The sequence below is a fragment of the Elgaria multicarinata genome, chromosome 2, assembly GCF_023053635.1.
Source record: "Elgaria multicarinata webbii isolate HBS135686 ecotype San Diego chromosome 2, rElgMul1.1.pri, whole genome shotgun sequence".
In the NCBI taxonomy this organism is placed as follows: Eukaryota; Metazoa; Chordata; class Lepidosauria; order Squamata; family Anguidae; genus Elgaria; species Elgaria multicarinata.
In genome coordinates this window covers 34,747,457-34,769,919 of record NC_086172.1, presented here as the reverse complement: position 1 = coordinate 34,769,919, position 22,463 = coordinate 34,747,457, and the positions used below count along the sequence as shown (strand labels likewise).

General features: G+C 40.6%; 1 protein-coding gene across 1 annotated transcript in view; it reads left to right on the top strand.

Annotated features, from left to right (window-relative positions):
- Nucleotides 1-19,049, top strand: part of ITGAV (integrin subunit alpha V) — a 74,560-nt gene extending 55,511 nt beyond the window's left edge. Inside the window, exons 22-30 of the mRNA XM_063116285.1 lie at nucleotides 136-215; nucleotides 2,409-2,489; nucleotides 2,604-2,709; nucleotides 4,425-4,583; nucleotides 5,645-5,755; nucleotides 9,579-9,692; nucleotides 9,785-9,895; nucleotides 11,694-11,816; nucleotides 12,315-19,049. Coding sequence (XP_062972355.1) covers nucleotides 136-215; nucleotides 2,409-2,489; nucleotides 2,604-2,709; nucleotides 4,425-4,583; nucleotides 5,645-5,755; nucleotides 9,579-9,692; nucleotides 9,785-9,895; nucleotides 11,694-11,816; nucleotides 12,315-12,410 — 981 coding nt within the window. The 3' untranslated portion in view covers nucleotides 12,411-19,049. The remainder of the gene's footprint in view (nucleotides 1-135; nucleotides 216-2,408; nucleotides 2,490-2,603; nucleotides 2,710-4,424; nucleotides 4,584-5,644; nucleotides 5,756-9,578; nucleotides 9,693-9,784; nucleotides 9,896-11,693; nucleotides 11,817-12,314) is intronic.
- Nucleotides 19,050-22,463: the final 3,414 nt, after the last annotated feature.

Here is a 22,463-nt window from a genome sequence, read left to right as displayed (position 1 = left end):
TGAGGACAGTATCTATAAAGAGGCTGCATCATATTTTGACATTGGTTAGTTAGATAAATCACACAGTGAGTTTGAGCCAACCTCTCTCTGTGTCTGTTGTGTATTAATCCCTGTACATCTTCTTTTGTGTTAAAGCTTTCAGCTGGTCTTCATTTTAGCGTTCATCAGGAATCTGAGATGGACACCTTCGTGAAGTTTGACCTGCAGATCCGTAGGTAAGAGGCATTTATATTGTGTGTAATTTCTTACCAGCCTAGTAGGTCTAGGTGTTACTGAGGTGGGTTGACAAAGAGGCAAAAACATCGTTATTGTTGTTGTTGTAAATCCCGCGTCAACACGGGTGCTAGAACTCTGAGAATGATTGGATGAAAATATGCTTGGCCATTTCTCAAAGGTGAAAACATCTACAAAAAGATGTTCTTTAAGTTTCAGGTTGAAAGCACATGATGTCAGATGAGCTACTGTTTGGGGTAAAGCAAATAAAATGGCACTGAACCATAGAGCAATAAGGGATTGTTTGGTGCCGATCAAATAAATATACTGTTTTGCTATTAAACTTTGAGCTCTGAACTTTTTCGAAGTTTTAAAGTTGTTGTTGTTTTTAAATGAGCAAAATTGGTCTGTTAGATCTCTAGTGATAAGCTTTACACTAACATATTTTTGTATTGATGATGATGATGATGATGATGATGATGTTGATTTCTCTACCACCCAACAGTCAAAGGTTTCTGGGCAGTTCACAACAACTGCAAACCATAAACACAAGATAATAAAACCATAGTATAAACTTTTTAACTTACAGAATTTAAACAACTGAAACAGCTAAAATCATCTCAGTAAGATACAGCACCTGATAAAGACTGCTGACCTTATGTGCTGTGAAATGCCTGAGTATGACTCCAAGTATGACTAAGATTAGACTCGTATATTTCCACTTTAATAATCATATATTTCCACTTTAATTAGTGTCATAAATGGAATATGTTTTTCTTGTGCTGGTGGCCTTTGATAGTCTTTATATTTAAAGGGATTAGCCACTATCTCTGTTCTAAAACTTGTACCATGTGTAACATCAGTCAGGCCTGTGTGCCTAATACATTATTTTTAACCACAAAGATTTAGATGTTCAACATCTCTGTCCACATACACTGTAAAAGGAAGGTATTGATTTGCACAGCTCCAAAATGGGAGCTATATAGAGGGAGGGAGTGGGGTGTGTGTGTGTGTGTGTGTGTAATGGATTGAATTATTGTCTTAAGTCCAATGAAAATGAAACATCTGGCCAGAGACAGTCTAACACATTTTGGTGCCTGAAGCAAAATCTCCAAATGATGCTCCCTGCAATATAGTCACCAAGCACATAATCCCTTGGTCGAGGGGGCATAGGATTTTTCAAATCTCCCTCTCCGAGGGTGGAGTGTGTAAGAGAGAGAGGTTCATTCTCAGTGAAATCTGTCAATGGTTATGAGCCATGATGGCTATAAGCAATGTCCAGGTTCAAAGGCATGACTCTTGGTCATTTGATGAGGAGCCATCAGCAGGGAGGGCTATTTCCTTCACATCTTGCTTGCTGGCTTCCAGGGGTATTTTTTTATGCCATTATGTCCTCTGCCTGACAGTAGGGATGGCTCTTTTTCTGACACATGGAGGCTGATTTATTTATTTGTTTTCTTAAATATTTTATTTATTATGTTTATATACTACCTTGCTTCAAGGAGCCCAAGGAGGCATACACAATCCTCTTCCTCTTCATTGTATTCTTACAAGAACCCAGTGAGTTAGGTTAAGTTTAGGATCAGTGACTGGCCCAAAGTAATCCAGTAAAGTTAATGGCCGAGTGGGTACTTGAACCAGGGTCTCCTGAGTCCCTGTCCAACACTCCAACCCAGGGGTCCCCAGCCTTTTTGGTTTTGTTGTTACATTTGGAAATTTGAGGAACCCCTGTGGCCACCAGCACAAAATGCCTCCCATGGCGGATGCAACTAGTCTCCTAATGGCTACATTAGAGGGCCTGGCTAGTTAAAAGCGAGCTGAAGAGGTGGTGATTGTGGGGAAAAGGAAATAGTGAGGCTAGAGGCTGGGAGGCAGGGTGAAATAGCAATGCAAAGGGGTAGAGGAGAGGGGGGAGTGGGGGGAGAAACAGTGCGAAGGCTATCAATGGTTACTAGCCCTGATGGTTGTGTGCTATCTCCAGTATTCGAGGCAGTAAGCCTGTGTGCCCCAGTTGCTGAGGAACATGGGTGGGAGGGTGCTGTTGCACCATGTCCTGCTTTGTTGGTCCCTGGCTGATGGTTGGTTGCCCACTGTGTGAACAGAGTGCTAGACTAGATGGACCCTTGGTCTGATCCAGCGTGGATTATTATGTTCTTATGCCTTGACCCTCGCTGTGCAATTGCGTTGTTTTACAGCTCGAACTTGTTCAACAACCTAAGCCCAGTGGCATCGTATCAGGCAGACCTGGCCATCCTAGCAGCTGTTGAAATCAGGGGGTGAGTGCTGGCTGAGCCTGACATTAATTCAGCCACCGTCTTTCATTATCGTTGCATGGTTTGCTCCGCATACTCGACGTCCAATCACCTTTGTGTCTTCCTTGCACAATTTAGGGTCTCTTCTCCTGATCACATCTTTCTCCCAATTCCCAACTGGCAATCCAAGGAGAATCCAGAAACAGAAGATGACATAGGGCCTCTGGTTCAACACATCTACGAGGTAAGCTGGTGCTCAAGACTGGGACCAAGGCATCAGGCATGCCGGAAATGCAGAAGCATTTTTCCTTTTCTCTTGGAGCAACACTGAGCTAACTGGTGACCTTGTGGGCAACAAACCTGCTTTCAAAGGCTAAGCAGAGCCATGTCCACCACACAGACTCATTTCACCAGGACCGCAGCCTTCCCCAACCTGGTGCCTTCCAGAGAAGATGCAGTTCAACACATCTGAAGAGCATCAGGTCGAGGAAGGCTGAGATATCTACTCTTTGAATCCTGTTCGTAGTGATCTTGCATCCTGGTGTCCTCATGCATCAAAACAACCCTTCTGCCCAGGGCCAGCATCATAGGTGGGCACCTGTTGAGGTCCACCCCCAAACAGGGGCCCACTGGCAAGAATCACGTGGAATTGCTTGCCCTCTTCACCATTGCAACCTGCTTGTTTACATGCGTCTCATTCTGGCCAGACAATGTTAGTGGTGAGAAGGAGGTGCCACTGCCTACTTGCTTACTGACTCTGTGCCTGTCAAGGGAGCAAGTGGCAGCAATGAGGACAGCATGAGGAGCAGGATCAGCTGGTAACAATGATGGTGAGAAGATAGACTCACTGAAAAGAGGGGCTCCATTGAGAGTGTGTCTTGCCTTTGAGATACGTAATCCTCCTCCTCTCCATTTTATCCTCACAACAACAACCCTGTGAGGTAGGCTGGGCTGAGAGTTGGTGACTGGCCCAAAGTCACCCAGTGGGTTTCCATGGCCAAGTTGGGACTCAAACCCAGGATCTCCTGACTCCCAGTCCAACACTTTAGCCACTACACCACGCTGGCTCTCACACCACGCTGGCTCACAGGATATACAAAAAGCATCACTAACAGCAGGTGTCTGTGTTTAAAAACCAACTATTACTTTGCTTTTTTTTTTAAAAAAAATAATCCTTTAGGTTTTGCTATTGTGAAGCATAATTCATATCTCTTAAATCATGATGGTGATTCAAATTCTGGTTACATTAAAAAGGAGAAATATTTCAGATGTATCAGGTCCATCTTTTCATTCCAGTCAAGTTCCTCAAATGCACAAGCCCTTACAGCACTAGCCCCTTCCTCAACATGGTGTCTCCCAACAGTCCTGTTCATTGGCCAGGCTTCCTGGAGCTAATGGGAGTTGTCCTTGTAGTCCAAAACATCGGGAGAACACCACATTGGCGATGTCTGCCTTAATGGACCATTAAGAACTCATCTTTATCAGCTTTGTGCAACATAGCACAGACTACTGGTATATTTTAGTGGCATGCCTAATCTCATGCCATGAATTAATACACTTGCAGCCCTTGATCCAGAGGGAATTTCACACAGTAAAAGTGGTGCACAGGAGTGCACCATTCTAAAGCTTGTAGGAATGAGACAGCATAATTCCTCACTAATGCTACAGAGCTTTGAGATAGTTAGGACTTATAGCTCAGCCTTCCCCAACCTGGCAGTATCCAGTTGTGGGAGTTAGTCCAACACATCTGGAAGGCACCAGGTTGGAGAAGACTGAGCTATAGCAAGAGTGCCTGCCCTCACTTTAAGAGTTAAAAGGTGTAGATGTGTCTAGGTATGCATATAGGCAAGTTCTTGGGTGTGTGGGTATATAATGACCACCAGAAGAGGTAGGATAGCATTTCAAGGCTGAAAAGGCCAGAGTTCTTCACAATCATTTCCTTTTTCTTTTTCTCACCAGCTCAGAAACAATGGCCCAAGTGCCTTCAGCAAGGTGATGCTCAGTCTTCAGTGGCCTTATAAGTACAACAATGACACCCTTTTGTACATTATGAAATATGAAATCGATGGGCCTATGAACTGCACTTCTGATATGGTGATTAACCCGCTAAAAATTAAGGTAAGATGAAAGTCTCTAGATACTGAGCAATCTGCCTTATACATCTTAAGGTTGATTATGGATGATTATGAAGATAAAGAATATTAAACTTCATTGGGGGGGAGGGGAAATCAGGCATTTTAATCGGACGTCAGTTTGCAGAACTCCAGCACTGTGTTGATAAATGTAACTGATCATGTTGATATGTGCACAGATCTATCTGAAGCAGCTTCAGTGCATCGTTGGAAAGGTGCACTCCAGCATCCCCTGAGATTCAATGGAGGATCCTATGTGGAAACAGTAGGGCTGCATGCTGCAGATGCTGATGTCTGAAGCTGTTTGTGATCCTAGGCTTCTGCCCTGCAGCCTCTATGGTCTAGCATGCCATCATGGGTTGCCTTCATTAAGAAGGACTAACATTGGATACAATCCAATGACTGCATTTGGATGTCTTTTTTGCTAATTGTAAGCCGCGCCGAGAGCCTTTTTTGGCTGAGGAGTGGGGTATAAGTATGATAAATAATAATAAATAATAATAATAATAATAATGTCACGATAAACTATGGTTTATCATGACAGATATAAACCTAGCCTTGCACACTCCCTCTTTACCTCCCTTCCAGTATGTCTGCAAGGATCAAAAGCTTCCACTTCTGCTTTAAATTAACCATAGTTTAGCATTTCATCTGAACCCTAAACTGTGATTAATTTTAAATATGGTTTGCTGAAACAAACCAGCTTTATAACACATAGTTTGAAGTTGGCTTGTTTCAAGCAAACTACATTTTAAAGATTAACCACAGTTTGTCAGATTTGGATGACATGACAAGCTGCAGTTAATCAGAAATAGAAGCAAAAGCTTCTGAACTCCTGCTCCTCAGCCATGCTGGGGGGAAAATGAGAGCAGGGATCGCTTGGGCCTGAGGCTTGCCTACTCATTCTTGTCATGATAAACCATGTTCACAGACATTTGGATCTTGTTTTATCTTGGAAGTTTCAATGATTGTTGTTCATCAATTCACAAAGTGTTTAGGGATGCTTCAAGAGCTGTACCAATAACTGAACCGTTCTTGATGCTATAGATGTCATCGCAAGAAGATGAAAAGAATGAAACAGTTAATGGAGAAGATAACCGTGCTCACAATATCCACCGAAGGGATCTAAGTGCTGCCGAGGAAGATGTGCAAACATTGGTAAATGTCTTTATTCCAGTTTCTTTGCAATGGGTTGCTTGCCACTGTTTTAGGAAACGATTGAGAATTTCAGAAACATTTACTGCAGCATAAGGAATTGTTCTATAAAGCAAATACTGTTATAGATGTGTTGGCCTGGTTCACCTTGAGGGATAGATGGGGCTAGGAATAAGAAAAATGGTGAGATGGCCGTTGCTGACCAAACTGCTAGAATCGCTGCTGAAGCTTTTCTTTGTCTTGGTCTGTCTCTTGTACATACAGATAAGATGCCTGGGTCCCATTGAAGGACTCACTCAGTCACAGGAGACTGACATGGCTTGGATGCTTTCCAATTAGTAGAGTTCTGAAATTTTGGTACACCTGTAGGTCAATGCCTTTTGACTAATAAAAGACTTCAAAATGGGACATGGAAGCATGTTTCTAAATGGTCCTTAAATCACACTTGGATTTGAGCTTGGGTGGTGGGCTTCCAGTAGCAGCTAAGAACATGCACCATTGCTTGAAGAATGCAAGGAGGATGGAGTCTCCAATGTAGATAGCACTAATGTTCCTGAGACACCGCCCTTGGGCCCCACCAGGCTCTTTGCTCCTCCTAATTTTTATTTTATTTCTTAAGATTCTTTAATTATTTTTTAATTAGGAGGCTAACATGCTCCCAAGTGAAGTGCTGAGCCCCAGCGCCATCTTTATTTGGGTTCAAAAGAATTGTTTTGTGTCTTGGAGTTCAGATCCCACCTCTGCCTTGTGCTGAGGTTTTTGGGCAAGTTAGTTTCCTTCTAGACTTACTAGTTGTCTTCTGTGCCATTTTGTGAGAGCACCCACAACACTAAAAATTACAGATGTGACCACCTATCCAAGGTGGTTGGGGACCCCCACATTTGATTCTGAGTTTGTGTTCCCCCTCCTTTTCTCTTTCTTTTTTTCACTCACCCCCATGCTTTGTTTACCAATTTGCTTAACAAAGAATTCTGGAGGACTCGAAAGCTTGCACAGTACTTTGTGACCTTTGAGTTGGTCTAATAAAGGTATCGTAGTGATATTGGATTTGGAACGTTTTCTTTTTAGATTTTTTCTTTTGGCCAACCCAGCTTCCTGTGCTGTGTGTGTGTGTGTGTGTGTGTGTTTTGCATGTAGCAGAAAATCCTATAGCCCCCTTCCTTAGATAATTGACATGAAAAGTCCCCCTGTCAGGAAGACATATGAAGTACAGATAACTCTGCCTTCAGGTGCTTCTGGATGTGTGGTGCCAGGTTGTGATATTTGAGCACTCCTGAAACCTGCGAATTACACAGAGAACTAGTAAACTCCCATTCTGAATGGCAGCTCAGTGAATTAGTGGGATCAGCAAGGTGGGGGACGCAGTCCAAATTGTTGAGGAAAGCAGCCAGCAACTATGCACCCCTTCTTTTGCTGTCCCTGCTTTTGCTTTTGTCCTAAATCGCCCAACCAGCAGTGCAGGAAGTTGTCAGCGGTATTTGCCAAGGGTCGAAGCAAATGGCTAGTTGGGACTGTATTAGCTGTAAGATTCTCTGAAAGATTTTTGAGGGCATTTTACAGTGATGCTGGCATAGCATATATTGCTTATTGTACTACTTTTCTGCAGTTCAAAAACCCTTAGGTCCTGAGTATTGCAGTTCTAGTTCCCTAAGGTGCTCCACTCATGATTCCTGTGACCCAAGAAAACCCTTACGATGGATGATTAATAATCACTACTCCATGTGAGTCAGAAGGAGCATGCAAAGACACTTCTGGGTTCTCCGAATACATGGGTGTAACTCGGAAGCTTACATGTGTGTACAGACTTTGCACAGTATGAGTTTCAGCATACATATGACTTGCCTCAACAAGAACAACAAAATCCTAACACAGGACACACACAAGTGACACACTTCTGTCACATCCAGTTCATAATATTTCCTTCGATACTGGCAAGTCCTCCTTCTCCTCTGTATCTTAATGGCAATTTGAAATGCAACATGCGTATCTGCAACCACCTCAATCTTTTTTCCATGATCAGAGGAAATGGAGGAAGCACAGCATTACTTCTGCAACTGTAAGGTAGCAAGTACTGGACTGTAATGGCCCTTGCTAGAAATTATTTAATGCGGCTTGTTTATTACACTTCAGAAGCCTGTGATGTATGATGTGCAAGCCACTACAATTGATTTGCTGGCTTGACAAATAACTAATTGTTCCAAGCATTTCCAGGAATTGTAAAGCCAAGGACACTGGGATTCTAAAAGAATGTGCTGATGGCTTATCTTTCTACCTTGCGCTCTCTCCTTTCAAGTGTGATGTCTCCTGTGTTTAAAAAAAAAAGGCATCATTGTTGTAGTTGAGATGAAAGGGAAAAGCATGGAAAAGAGGCACCCTTGCTCTTCTCTCCTTGTCATGTTACATGCGTAAGATTACACAGAATTTCAAGGATGAAAAATGGACAAAACTCATCTGCATTCTGAACTTCCACAGTGTCCCTTACAAAAACAGTTCCATTCTATACCGTGAGATGCTTTGGGCCAGTTCTGACAACACAGCTGGTCATGTGTTGCCATTAGTTTGAATATGCAATCCCTGATCATGCACTGAGTTATGTGAACCTGACTCTGGGTTATCCACGGGTTAAACAGTCTTCCCATAACCCTACTACTAATTGAGGGTTATACGAAGGTTGTTTAATCCAATATCCCTGGTGGCTAGGTTTGCATCACACGGTGCAACCCCCCATCGCCCTGATGAGGGGTTGTCAATTCAAAACAGCAGCACACTGCAGCTCACTGTAGATTATTTAACCCATGATAACCTGCTGTGTTATGTGAAGCGGGTTTTTGAAAGCAGGAGTGATTTGAGCTGCTTTTTCCCATGTGTTCATGTCTCATCCAAAGTTGGGAGAGTGCGTTCTTCCCTTGCATTGACAGACTATGCATCTACAGATAAGACCTGGAAACATGGAAAGAGGTGGCCCAAGTAACACATGTCTTTTCTCGCTGCTTCGTTGAAACATCAGAGTAGCTCTGAAAGTCTGTTCTCTATCCAATAAAGTTGGAGCAGAAAAAGCAGAAAAACTCCAGGTCAAAATGTTATTTGATGGTAGCTTGCTTGTCTTTGTAAAATGAAATTTTCTGCGTCATTGTAAAATGAAGTTGACTATGTTCCCAGACATTTTAATGAATGCTACAGTGGAAGTATAGGTAAATGTCCTATACTCAGAGAGAGATCTCATTGCTAAAACTGGTCCTGGTCCTTTCTAGACTCTGCTAGTACTCCTGAATTAATGCTCCTACTTTTAATTCACACTTCATCTATCCACCCAGACCTCAACATTTTAGTCTGAATATTCCATGACTTGCTTAACCTGTATATAAGTGGTGTGTTTGAACACTTACACCAGCAAAATGCCAGAGAACATGTTGAGTCACCACTGTAGGAACTTTGGCATTATAAGCAGCTACCAAGATGACAGCTAAGGGCATGTTTAGTGGCTTAGATGGTACACCATGAGCCAGGCAAATCCCTGGTTTAGAACTCACCACAACCATGAATTCATTTGGTGGCCTTAATTGCAAGAGAAATGAGCTATTATCATGTTACTATTGTTGCTGTTATTTCATTTCGTGAACTTGAAGCCTACACTTTTTGTAAGAAATTCATAGCTTAAATATGTAGCTATCTTAATCCCCATAGACATAAGCAATAAATCCAGAAGTGCTGGAAGTGTGGATAAATGTGTGTTATCAGTTTTGTTGGAAAATAAAATGTGGAAGTTTAGGCTGACTCATCCTCTCCCCCTTTCCCCCACACTACCCCTGTCTCTTCTTAATTTTAGGGGTGTGGAAATGCAGAATGTTTAAAGATACTCTGCCAAGTTGGTCGTCTGGAGAGGGGGAAGACTGCAATCCTGTATTTAAAATCTCGCCTCTGGGCTCAGACTTTCATGAACGTGAGCATCTGTTACTATTTCCACAACTTCTGCCTGTCCCTGTCAGATATAGGCTCTGGTCTGACATTTCTTCTTCATTTTTCCCATCACAGAAAGAAAATCAGAACCATTCCTATTCTCTCAAGTCATCTGCTTCTTTCAGCGTTATCGAGTTCCCCTACAAGAATCTTCCCTTTCCTGAAGATGTCCACAATTCTACAATAGTAAGCTGCTTGATATTTAAAATGAGCTTGACCCAGGACAGCATAATTAAGCTGAACAGAGTAGGCAAAATGAAACGCACATCCGAACAGCTTCCGTCGTTTTTACTAGGCAATATTAAATAGTTGATTGTTCAGCTTATTCAATTTGATTGCATGCTGCTTAAGCTTTTAATTAAATTTTAGCCTTCAATTAAAAGCTTTAGATGTAGTCTTCACACTGCTGCATTACATCGGACTCTGTTGTTTCAGTAGGACTGGCATTGACATAGAAATTAACATTAGCACAGGACTGTGGTAGCCGGGCAGTGCAATCTACCAATCACATGCAGCACGATTCTATTCACGTTTACTCAGAAGACCATCTAGTTATGTTAATTCCCAGATAAATGTAGATAGGAATGCAGCTTTGAACTGGCAATCATGTACTTTAGCAAATTTAGTTCCGTCAAAGTCAATGGGCCCAAACTTGAAAATGTGACATCTTAAGCAGTCTCTGGATGGCCCTCATTCATGCCAATGGCTTAGCTCTTAATACAATCTTCTGCAAAAGGAAGAGCTCCTGTCATTGATGGGAGGCTCTCAGTGTAGCAGCTTTCAGTCAAGCGGAGGACCCCACAGGCAACATTTTTTGCTGATTCCCCACTCCCCATTCCAGAAGGTCCCCCAATCCTCTAGAACACAAGAGTCTATAGGCAGGAGCAAACTCAGGATCCAGGCTGATGTACCTACAGAATAACAACAACAACAACATTTGTATCCCGCCCTATATCACAAGGAACTCAGGGCAGCATACAGACAAGTGGAATAGGGCCATGCATACCAGGATACACTGTGTAATGATTTGCATCAGGCAAATGCCACCATATCCTAATGCAAGTCTGAAGAAATGTTAGGATTATAATTATGGTATTCCAGCCTCTGATGGGCCAACTTGACTGCGTCGTCTATAGTACTATGCTATGTAAATAAGCTTTTTATGCTTCAGTCCTATGCGCACCTAACTCCCATTGGGATTTACTTTTGAATAGACATGCATGGGATTGCACTGTACCAGGCAATGATCAAGCTATTATTTACCCAGAACGTGTCAACTGGTAGTATCCAATGTTAATTCTACTTACAGTAGACCCCTTGAAATGGATGGCACTAACTTAAGATCCATTTATTTCAGCAGATCTACTTAATCAGTCAACCTTTATTTGCAGTCAACAGACCATTATTATAGCATGTAAGTTCACACACATTAAAAAAATACATGATGGTGAAAAGGAAGGATACAAAATTTGTAAAAATGCTGATCAATAGATTTAAAGAAATGATCAAACATCCATGAGTGGTCTAATGAGAATAGCCAGATTCAGAAACTTGGCCACTTGCTCAGTAATAGACTTATTGGTGCCCTGGAGTAAAATAATAATAAGTCTGGTCTACTCTAAGTAGGACTAACATTGGATAGTGTGCAAAGTTTCTAACATGTTCAACCAGCAGGCGTAGTCCACAGGCTGCCACAGGGACTAGTAACTTGCTCTTTTTTCTTTACTGAGATTCTCAGAAATTTGAATTCTGCAGACAATAACAGATTCTGCTCCTGCAGAATCCAAGCATTTAAGCAGTCTCACTCATAGACCTGTAAACCCTCCTTCCCTGCTCTTCAGGCTACCAATATTATATTCCATGTGATTGACAAATTTTGCATTGGATCATGATGAATTTCCAAAGCATATTGCTGATACAGTTCTACATAGTTTCTCTGCAAAATATGTTGACAGTTTTTTTTGTTTTGTTTTTTGTCCTTTAGGTTACCACAAATATTTTGTGGGGTATTCAGCCAGCACCCATGCCAGTGCAAGCATGGGTAATTGCACTGGCTGTCCTAGCAGGATTGTTACTTTTGGGCCTTCTAGTCTTTATAATGCACAAGGTAAGTGGTGTATTTAATGAATATTCTTTTAGCCACAGTTCATGTTCCTTTAGCCACAGTTCTGATACAATACTAAATCAAAAGTTAAATATCTCTTTACATAAATATCCTAGGGCCTCACAAACTCGCTGACTGACTAATGGAGGTATTAAAATCGTTAAGTCATTGCTGCAGCTTCCAACACCAGAACTGGCTAGAGGCCTTCAACATGCAGCTGGACAGCCATCTGTCAAGGATGCTTTAAGATGGATTCCTGCATTGAGCAGGGGGTTGGACTTGATGGCCTTATAGGCCCCTTCCAACTCTACTATTCTGTGATTCTATGGCTAGTAAAAGGGACAATCCTTTCAACTTCACAGCTCCATCTTTGGTTCCATTTTTTGTTCATGTTAGAGATCAAATGAAAAAAATGGTTTTGCACATTGAGATTTTCTATTATTATGCTTTTGAAAATGTTATATTGTTCCCAATCTGCACTTTATGTTCTCTACATTACAGATGGGTTTCTTCAAACGTGTGCGGCCACCTCAGGAAGAACAAGAAAGGGAACAGCTGCAACCCCATGAAAATGGAGAAGGGATATCAGAGGCTTAAGCAGTGTTTTAGCCGTGTCATTTACCAAAAGGTTTAGTGTGATCAACATTTTCCTTTTAAAATGTGTACTTTCGCCTTGAGGGACAGACAGTCCAGAACTGCACTGCAAATGTCTTTTGGCATTGACAATAGTCTAAAGGTAACTGCAAAATGAGAGCAATATATTTTAGCTTCCCTCATATTAATCACGTTCACATATGTGACTAATACATGTGCACTGATGAGCATATTTTAGTGCCGCAATTTTGCTTATCCAGCTCCAGAAAGCAAAAGTTTGGGTTTTTTTTAAAAAAAATGTGTATTGATTGGTACAACTTGAACTGCTACAGAGTTTGCAGGCCTGCAGCTACTACATCTGTTTAATGAACTACCTGGACACTAATTGATGACCTGCTGATGAACTTTCCCAGCTGGACTTTCCCAAGGTACTTACCTGCTCTTTGAAATACTTATCTGGAACTACATTTTCAAACTAGAAATATCTAACTATACAAAACACACAATGGACTGCTGCACAGATCTGCTTCAATTGTCTCTGTCGATGAGCCTGTCATAGAAGAGGACTATGCTGTCTCTGTAGTATGGTATCCATTCAAGGAGTTGCTGTCCGCTTCGTAGAGTCTTTCATAGGGAAGATATACTTTGGCTTCCAGTTTTTTATGGGAGATCATTAGCTCCTTTTCTAGGCACTAATATACCAGTTCTATGTAGCATCAGGGAATTGATTGATTCATGCAACAATCTTCTGATACCTTTTCTAGTGTTCCTTATAGTTTCTGCACTTAAGAAAACTCAAACCCAAACCTAAATTCTGCATTCAGAATAAATTATGCAAATTATATATTTGCTTTGTTTTTACTTTGCATAACTTAATTCTGCTTTTCAAAATCCAGGTTTTTAGCAAAACTAGGTTTATTAGAAGACAAGCAAGAGGGGAATAGGGGGAGGGAAGAAGAAGATGCTTGAATGAGATGTAATTGTAGTTATGGAAAGTGTTAGGAATCTGTGCAGAGCAGTAAAGGAACACCCCTGTACCACTATACACCCAGCTCTGCCCCATATCAGACATGCCCCACAATTTCCTGTTCTTCTCCACAACCATAGGAGTAGAAACCTCTTCCTCCTTCAAAATAAAGCTGAAGAGGACAGATACTGTACCAGATCCTGGATTATGCATTCTCAGATATGCAAAAATAAATCCCAGTCTAGAACTAAGGCAAAAAGGGAGTAGTCAGGTGATGGTAGTGATCACACAGTCCTAACTGTTACCCAGTGGGGGACATGAAGGGATACTGTCTATGTTGGAGCTTCTCTTGGACTTTGTGACCTCACAGGAATCCCGCTCCATGGCTTTTATACTAGGAGATTTGCCAGTTTCTAACTGCCATCACCAAGCGGTAAAATTCAGGAAAAAAATGCAGTTCATTTTAAAAACCCACAGTAGCTGAAAGCAACGGAGTAACGAAGGGCAAGAGCTTTCCTCCAGAATAGCTTGTAGGAAATGTATGGGTATGTTACCCATTTGACTTTTAGCGACAAAGAGCCTTAAAGGCTGATTTATAATGAGTGTATTGCCATGGACTTCAGAGACCATGGAGCGTAATCTTAAATTTTCTGGGATTTTTGCCAGGATTTGCTCTATGCAAGGAGATCTAAAACTTAGGGGAGAAAGTTTGACCAGGAATTCAAGAGCTCTCACGAAGAGCTTTTACTGAGAAGGCCAAGTACAAAAAGTTGACTATAAAGCTGAGTTCTTAAGTTTGTTTTTTTCTTCCAAGTGTCATAAGGCAATTTACTGGGAAATTATAAGGATATGCCTTTGTATAGAAATAAACAACTATTGATAACTGCCACAGTTATCAAAGGCCATTTATCAAAGGTATGTGATTCTGAATCACTTAGAAATTCTACCTGGTTTCCTAATAGTCTTCTGTATTTTGTGTAACAGGAAAATTATTCAGGTACTGAATTCCAACGTTGTTCTTGGGCCTAATTCACACATGCACGTACATCACTTGATTTTTCTGCTACTGATTACTGTGTATTTTTATATACTTGATAACTAGTATGAACTGGCACTGGAAAACATTGGATCTGAAGTGGAGTGAAGAGATGATATTTTATCTGCAGTGTCAGACTTGTCATGCCCCTTTCACAGAGGCAAGTCCTCACTTGACACTGTAGTATATCAAGCGATGAACATGCATGTATGAACAGCTTCAAGACAATGAGACGAACTGTTCTGGCTCAAAGTAACCCATCTTACAGATACCTCTATTGAAAAAGGATCTTATTTTGTAGGCATAATCCTCATTTGCAAAATGCAGTGACCCTATCACTTTCTGTTTTGAGTTATTTAATACTTTTGGTCTGCCACATTCACACTGTAATTCTATGTAAATAGCAGTCTAGTTTACCTAAAGGCCCTCTTTCTTGGATATCTCCCAGGCCATTCAGGGGAATGAGCTTGTACTTTATGTAAATATTTTTAAAGGGAAAAAAGGTCACAAAAGTAGGCAAAATAAAACGTCCCTTTATAGTGATAAGTCTTTTACAGTTAACATTTTCTCGTAAAGAATATATATCTTGTACAAAGTAGAACCCAATCCATCAAAAGGTACAAAGAGCAGGACCCTTCCAAATGCAAAATATTATTTTGCCCTGTATTTAAAGATAGCTGTCAGTACGCCCTCTCAACAGTACAGCCCTATGCATGTCTACTCAGAAGTAAGCCCTGTTTTGTCCAATGATTGGTCCAGGATTCCTCTTCACATGGAGGGTATGTGCAAGGTGCAACTTCACACAGCTGCCAAATGTGCAGCTGGCAGTGAAGCACAGCTCGCTAATAGTAGCCAGAGTGGGGCTAGCTGGTGCAACAGTGTGAGCCCATCATGCATGCTCCCAATGCATGAGGGAAGTTCATGTGGCATGAATTCTCATGGCTATCTATTAGTAGTACTTAAGAGCTATAACCCAATAGGTTTGGGGTATTCACACTTTGAAATGTTCACACTTTCCATTTAAATCCCCGAAAACGGCAAGATTTAGGAAGCCAACAAAAGTGCATTAAAGAAATTAAGGTTAGGTAGCAAACATGACTGAACAATGTTTTCAATGTTAATGTGAGGCGTGAGAGAGGTTTTGCATTTTGAAAGGTATTATTTTGTAAATTCAGTGCTCTGTACTAAGATATACATGATGCTAATAAGGGACTCCCTAATGCTCAGATGAACTATCTACAGGGGTTAGTTATTCAAAGACAAACAGTATGACAGCTGTTCTTGCTCTGCTACTTGTAATCATTATTTTTGTCCTGGTGTCAACTATGGTTAATCAAGTTTTGTTGGCTTCTGAAGCACTATAAAAATATGAAAAATCTGTTTGACCAGAAACAACAGCAGGATGGGTGGAAAAATGAAAGTATGTGTTCTGTGGGCAGCTGTGGTTCTATGATGCCCCCTTCAAATTTCTAATAAACTATAATCTGTACAGAGCTATTTGGACTGCCCCAGAACAAATGTATCTCTTCATAAAAAAACTCCAGTAATCAACACTAACCAGTCTCCTTAAAATACTGTCTTAATTTTGTAGATGGAGTAGTATCTCTTTCTTGATACTGAGTTTATTCTATAATGTTGGTGCACAATTACTTCATCTTCATAGCATAATCTTAAAGTATGGAGTTAATTCAATTCCCTTTGATGTCACCAAAATTTAATGCTATTGAAATTGAATGGGAGGGGGAGGGGCATTCTTTCCCTGATTTAAAACAAACAAACACGTGCAAGACATCTTTTATAACTGGTTTTAATTAACTACTTGACAAATTATCATCAACACTCTCAGGCCCAAAAAACCAATAAACTGATCCTATAATTCTACTGGCATACTCTTTCCTATGGAGGCAGCTGTTACGAATAATCTCCAGTCACTTAAAAGGTGATTCATGCATGCAGGTTCACTGTTCAGTGCCATAGGGCAATCATTAAAAACATTGTGTCTGAGGGCATATGAAAACCTTTATCCTGTTCAAGCTGTGATGGCAATTCCAAAGGCAATATCAAGTCACAATTCAATATTAATGTTACAGGTTTGAACTTGATGTGGAATGTATCCATGTGTGAATGTACCCAATAAACACACACGTGTATGCTAAATGTAGGAACTACATCCTGAATGTGTGAAATGCCTCAGATGAAAATTGCTGTGTAGTGTTGATTATTAACAATTCTGTGAAGAAAGCTCCATTTTTTAATTATTCATTATGTGGTACCTCTTTTGTTCATGCAAATCATCACTGATGTTGAACATGCATATGTGAATTCACTCTACGAATGGTTTTTTTGCGAGCATAAAGAGTTCCAGGGTCCCAGAAAGGAGGTGACTGCACTTTAACGCCCCTCATGGGCTTCCTGGAGACCTGATACAACCCTTTTGATTGTAGATCAATCTCCTCCACTTGCCCTTTCCCTATGTCTCCCTGCCATAGTACATGCTGTACTAGCAGAGTGCAAGAGTCTCGCCTTATGAATCGGTACCAGTGTGACATACGATGCCAAAGCCAAGCCCAGGAAAAGCATAAAATGTGGTACAGCCTATTCGGGTTGGCTTGAAATGTTTGTAGCATATATGTCTCCCAGAGGTCAAGACCTGTTAGGCAGAGAGAGAAAATAACTAAAGAGACAGTGTAAGCCTAAGCAGGTTTACTCGGAAGTAAATCTGATTGATTTCAGTGGAACTTACTAGTAAGAGTGCTTAGGATTGCAACCTGTGTGTCTATGTAATTGTTCCAGAAAGTGTTCTGATTGCCCACATTGGGTAAGGCACCATGTATGTTATAAAGTTTGCTAGTTGCCAGTGTTACGATTTAGTTTGCACATGTTTGCAAGTGGACTCGTGACTGTAAAGTAACTAAGCTGACCAGCAGTGCTACTCTTGTGTCAAATAAATATTCATCTAAATGTATTGTCTCTGTAAAATGATGTTCAATGTCATTTCAGCATAAATTAGCCCGTGATTTAAAACAGCAAGGAAAGTTTTATTTAACGTTAACACTATTGTGTAACACTAATAGTGGCCTTTTCTATGGGCTGAATCCAAATATTTGCTCAAGTAGTTCTGTATGCCTAAGTATGTTTGCTTTGGACTTTTTAAACCAGTTGCCCATGCTGCACTGTAAAAGACTTTTCAAACTTGGGGATTAATTAGTCATTACAATATAGAGCTGTTGGAGTTCAATGTCCCTCTTTCCCTTCTTCCTTGTAATGATACAATAATTTATTGTGCCATGCATTGCCTCTCTGTGGCTGGCCAATAGCCAGTTATGTGACAACACACTGCAATGACAACACATCAGTGTATTGTGTTTACCTAGATATAAAGAGGAAGGAGAGAGGGACTTTCTTGTAACCCTGACAAATTCTTCAATGAGTAGCAAAAAGCTTCTTATGATATACCATGGGGGTGGGGTGTCTGTAGCTCAAAAATAAAAGTTAAAAAAATCCAAATGGGTGAGTACAAGCTAGTCCAAAAGAAATCTTTAGATTCCAGCCTAAATTAGTGATCTTGATTTTTAGTAAGCATATTTTATTTTATCATTTCCTAATATTCATTTTTATGCATAGGTAGTGCTTAAACATCTATAGCATTGATTAGACAAGCTGGTAATTGTGACAAAGTAACTGCTCTACATTTGTAGAACTCTTTGCTGGACCTCCACCCCCTGTCATTCATATGATGGACATACATTGATAATATGAATTTCCTGATTAACCTGTGTCTGCTTATGACTGTGTGATGTGTACAATAATACATCCTTGGGTTTATCCAAACATTTCATATGTCTCCCATACTATTTCAATATGCAAGATTGTACAGTTTATGAACTGAAAGGATACTTCTACACTGAAAACCTGCTTTTAGTTATGCCAATTTAACTGTCATGACTGCCCTAAAGAACTCTGGGAATGGTTATTATTTATGTATGTGTTTATTTAGGGTACTGAGAATGATCTTACAAATCCCTAGTTCTTCCCCTACAAAACCTCCCTCCAGTTTCCATAGTTCCCTGAGAAGACAGAATGACTGTTAACCCAGTTTAAGTCTGTAGCAGATACATCCAAAAACATTTTGTGTTCACTTGTTTTGGCTGCGAAATCTTCAATGCACTTTATATCCTCAATTTTTTAGAAATTAAAAGGATATGTAAGGATCAATATTCTGAGACCTCAGATATGTTCACTGGGGTTTGATTTAGTCTGAACAGCATGGTCACACTGGTAATGCTCTGGAATAAACATTATAGAAGAAACAATAAGCAAAATCAACCAGCACTTAATGCCTTTTATAAAGCTGTGTGAATGGATAGTTTTTAACTATGGATAACAAATAATAAAAATCTATGTTGTAGCACACAACTGCGGTCAAAATAGCCTATGGCAGATAAACTTTATTACTTGTATTTCCAAATTGGTCTTTCCTTAATCCCACAAATCCATTGATGTTAAAACTTTTATTAGTGTTGGAAAAGAAAATCAGATATATTTTTTAATTGTTCACATAAATCAATTAACCATTTGTTCTTGTAAATAGTACCTTAACTGATGTTTTCAAATAGTGAATAAAATACCTCTCACACTCTGTTATTTGGAATTATTTAATGTGTCTCTATATTGCAAAGCACAAAGTTTCAGGGTATGCCTTCAAGCTCACAATGATGCTTTGTATTTTTACCCAAGTTAAAACTAGCCTTGGATCTGTTAAATGTGGGAATGCCCAGAGAAAATTAAATGAAACTATTTTAGAAGCTCAGACTGATAAGTAGCTGGTGGGGGGGGGGGAGAGAATGAGGTGCTCACTGTGCAACTATCATGCTGGCCTATGTATGTTGAGTTCAAACATTATGGCCCAATTCCAACATAGTCCACCGCTCCATCCCCATGAGAGTGATGTATGTAAACTTCTATGTGGATGATGAATTCACAGCACTAGCTGAGTCCCTTTGTCCATGCTGAGGGAAGCATGGAATTCCGAGCCTCTCTCAGAAAAGAGAAAGGAAAATACGGGCAGGGCAATTGTGTCAGTGGTGTGTCCAAATGGGACGTAATTCATGCCTCCACCTGAAATTTGTAACCCACCATTGATGTAACGAGAACATGAGTGAATGTAGTTTTGCAGGGAACTAAATGAAGTAAGGTCATCTGCCCTCTGCTCTGCAGTCAGTGGTGCAGCTAGGTAATTGTAGACTCAAGATGTATGGCCTTATGGGGGTGCAGTGGGCTTTAGATGGCTACATGCATTTATTTCTTCAGTTGTGAAGAAAGCACACAACTAATCTTTCTCTTCCCACTTCCAACCACTATTCCATATTCTGAAACGGCTTCTACATCCGTTTGCAAACTTTGATATATATATTTTTTTAAAAACTGAGTACGTGTAGTTTTGCATTCTAAACTCGCTTAAATAATTACCACCACCATGACTACAGGAATAAAAATGGTGTTTGTTTCTGCGGTACTGATGCCCTCAACAGCTGCCACTGTCTGATTGTTTGGGGTAGGGGAGGCTGAGGGGTGCCGGACTTTGGTCCCAAGGTCCAATCCTAGTTATATCGTTGTCTGCTGTTGGTGGAATCAATTGCCTCTTGTCACAGATCATTATACTGAAGTAAGATTCTTTCAAATTTGTGTGTGTGGAGGTGGTGATTGGTGGATAGAGGGATGACCTACAGGTAACCATTTACTGAGTGGTAACTTTCTACAGTAAGTTAAAGAGTAGAAAGGGAGTAGAGTCTCGGATTAGGACCGGGGGATCCAGGGTCAAATCCACCTCAGTCATGAAGCTCACAGAATGACTTTTGGCCATTCACTCCCTACCTCACAGGGTTGCGGCAGGAATAAAATGGGAGAGAACCATGTAGGCCACCTTGACTTATAAACATCTCAAAAAACGGGGTATGTCTTAGAATCGCGGGTGCATTTATTATTTCTTAGAATCAAAGCTTTTTTTCTGTTGGTGGTACTGAAATTAGTGTGCGTCTTACAATCGAAGAAATACAGTAAATGTAATAAGCACAGTACGCATATAGCCCCTTGCTAAGCTAGTTGTTTTCAGTATTGCCCTATAGGAGCAAGGAGAACTTTTATCAGATAGGGGACATATAGTAAAAAATTACTCAGTTTGTCAGGATGATGCAGATGTGCAGAGCTCTAGGCTGTGCGCATGCTATCATTTGCATCTTTTCAAAATCCTGGTGTCCTAAAACTGTCAGACTGTACTGTCTTCCTTTTCGATTTGCTTCTGTGCCTGAAGCTTAAAACAACTGTGCCTGCTTTGAGGGATCATTTTGTTGCCTCTTTCATCTTAAAATGGCATGTTTGAGAAGCTCTAATCACCAAATTCTGTAGGGGAAAACATGGTTCGAAATGCTTAAGGAAATGCCCGGGTCATAGGGCCATTAGTGTCTAATAGCCTGAAAGTTTAAAGGATTCATTCTTAGGCTCAGAGCATCCTAACCACTAAGTGCTGGGCAAAAAGGATTGAGCAATTTAAGTGCTCATGCCATCATTCCATCAATGTCAAGTGGATTCTGGTACAGACACACTGAAGTCTCAATATGGTCTAGGCCAGTCTTCCTCAACCTGGTGCCCTCTAAATGTGTTGTACTATAATGCTCATCATTCCCAGCCAGCATGGTTGGGGATAAATGTTGTGGTACAACGCAGCTAGAGGATACCAGGTTGGGGAAGGCTGAGCTAAGCCTTGATTGCTTAGATTGTTTTGTGAGGTGTAACATCAGTAATAATCTTGAACAAATATTATTTCAGAATTGCTTGGGATGTTCAGGCTTCTGAGCAGAAGGTTGGAGTAGATGTACAATGTATGTCATATGGCATACAGCTGCTCTGTATTATTATTATTATTATTTATTTATATAGCACCATCAATGTACATGGTGCTGTACAGAGTAAAACAGTAAATAGCGAGACCCTGCCGCATAGACTTACATTCTAATAAAACCATAATAAAACAATAAGGAGGGGAAGAGAATGCAAACAGGCACAGGGTAAACAGGCACTGGGTAGGGTAAAACTAACAGTATAAAGTCAGATAAAGTCTGGTTTGCTTCTTTGCATTCTACATTTCCTTATATATACCCTGGTGTTGGAAGGTTGTTTGAAAAGCTTCTGCATTAAAGCTCATCGTCTTTTGCACTCTAAGTACCAGTCTATAGTACCAGTCAAAACAATGAACATAAGGTGCAGAGAGAAGGATAAGTTGTTAGTAGGTCTGGTGTTTTTAAGTCTGCACTTGCCTTGTGCCAAAGGCATTTTTCTGCCAGAGGGAAGAGCAGGTGGAAGAGAAGTCACCACTATTGACTTGTAGTCTCATAGAGAATACCTGACCCTCTCTCTAGTTTGCCTCTCCAGGCAAATCACTGCCTCACCTGGACCTCAGCAGAGATGTGTTTTGCTGCTGCTGCTTCTCTAGACTTCTTTGGAAGTGCACGGGACCTTGCCATGACCAGTTTAAAGATCTACTCTAGTCTGGGATGCAGTGCCCCAACATGGAGGGCGCCCGTCACTTTGAAAGTGCCACTTCAGAAGGGAAGAAGGATGGGAGCTACTAAGGTCTGTTTTCTTTTTTGTGGCTGTGGCTTCAGAACTTTGGCCTCGACGAGAATATATCTGAAGTTAATATACCTACCTCATCATGGAAACCTGGAAGAATAGATGCCCAAGGACCCTCCAAAACTTAAAACTTGTACTGAGAGTAGTTTCCTTCCTTTGTCTGATTGTTTGTTTAGGATATGGGATGTTTCTGTTATGATGAAATTGGTTTATTACATAAAGGCAAGAGAGAAACAAATGCTTGAATGCAGATTTCTTGCGAAATGAAGTCACATTTTGGAAACATGATAAATTCCAGGATGGTATTCAGCGATACATACACTTTATTTTAATTGGTTTGGATCTATGTATCAGATAAATCAATGATAATTTATTTTGTATCTCTAGATGTATTGTTTTAAATAAATAATAAAACAAAGACGGC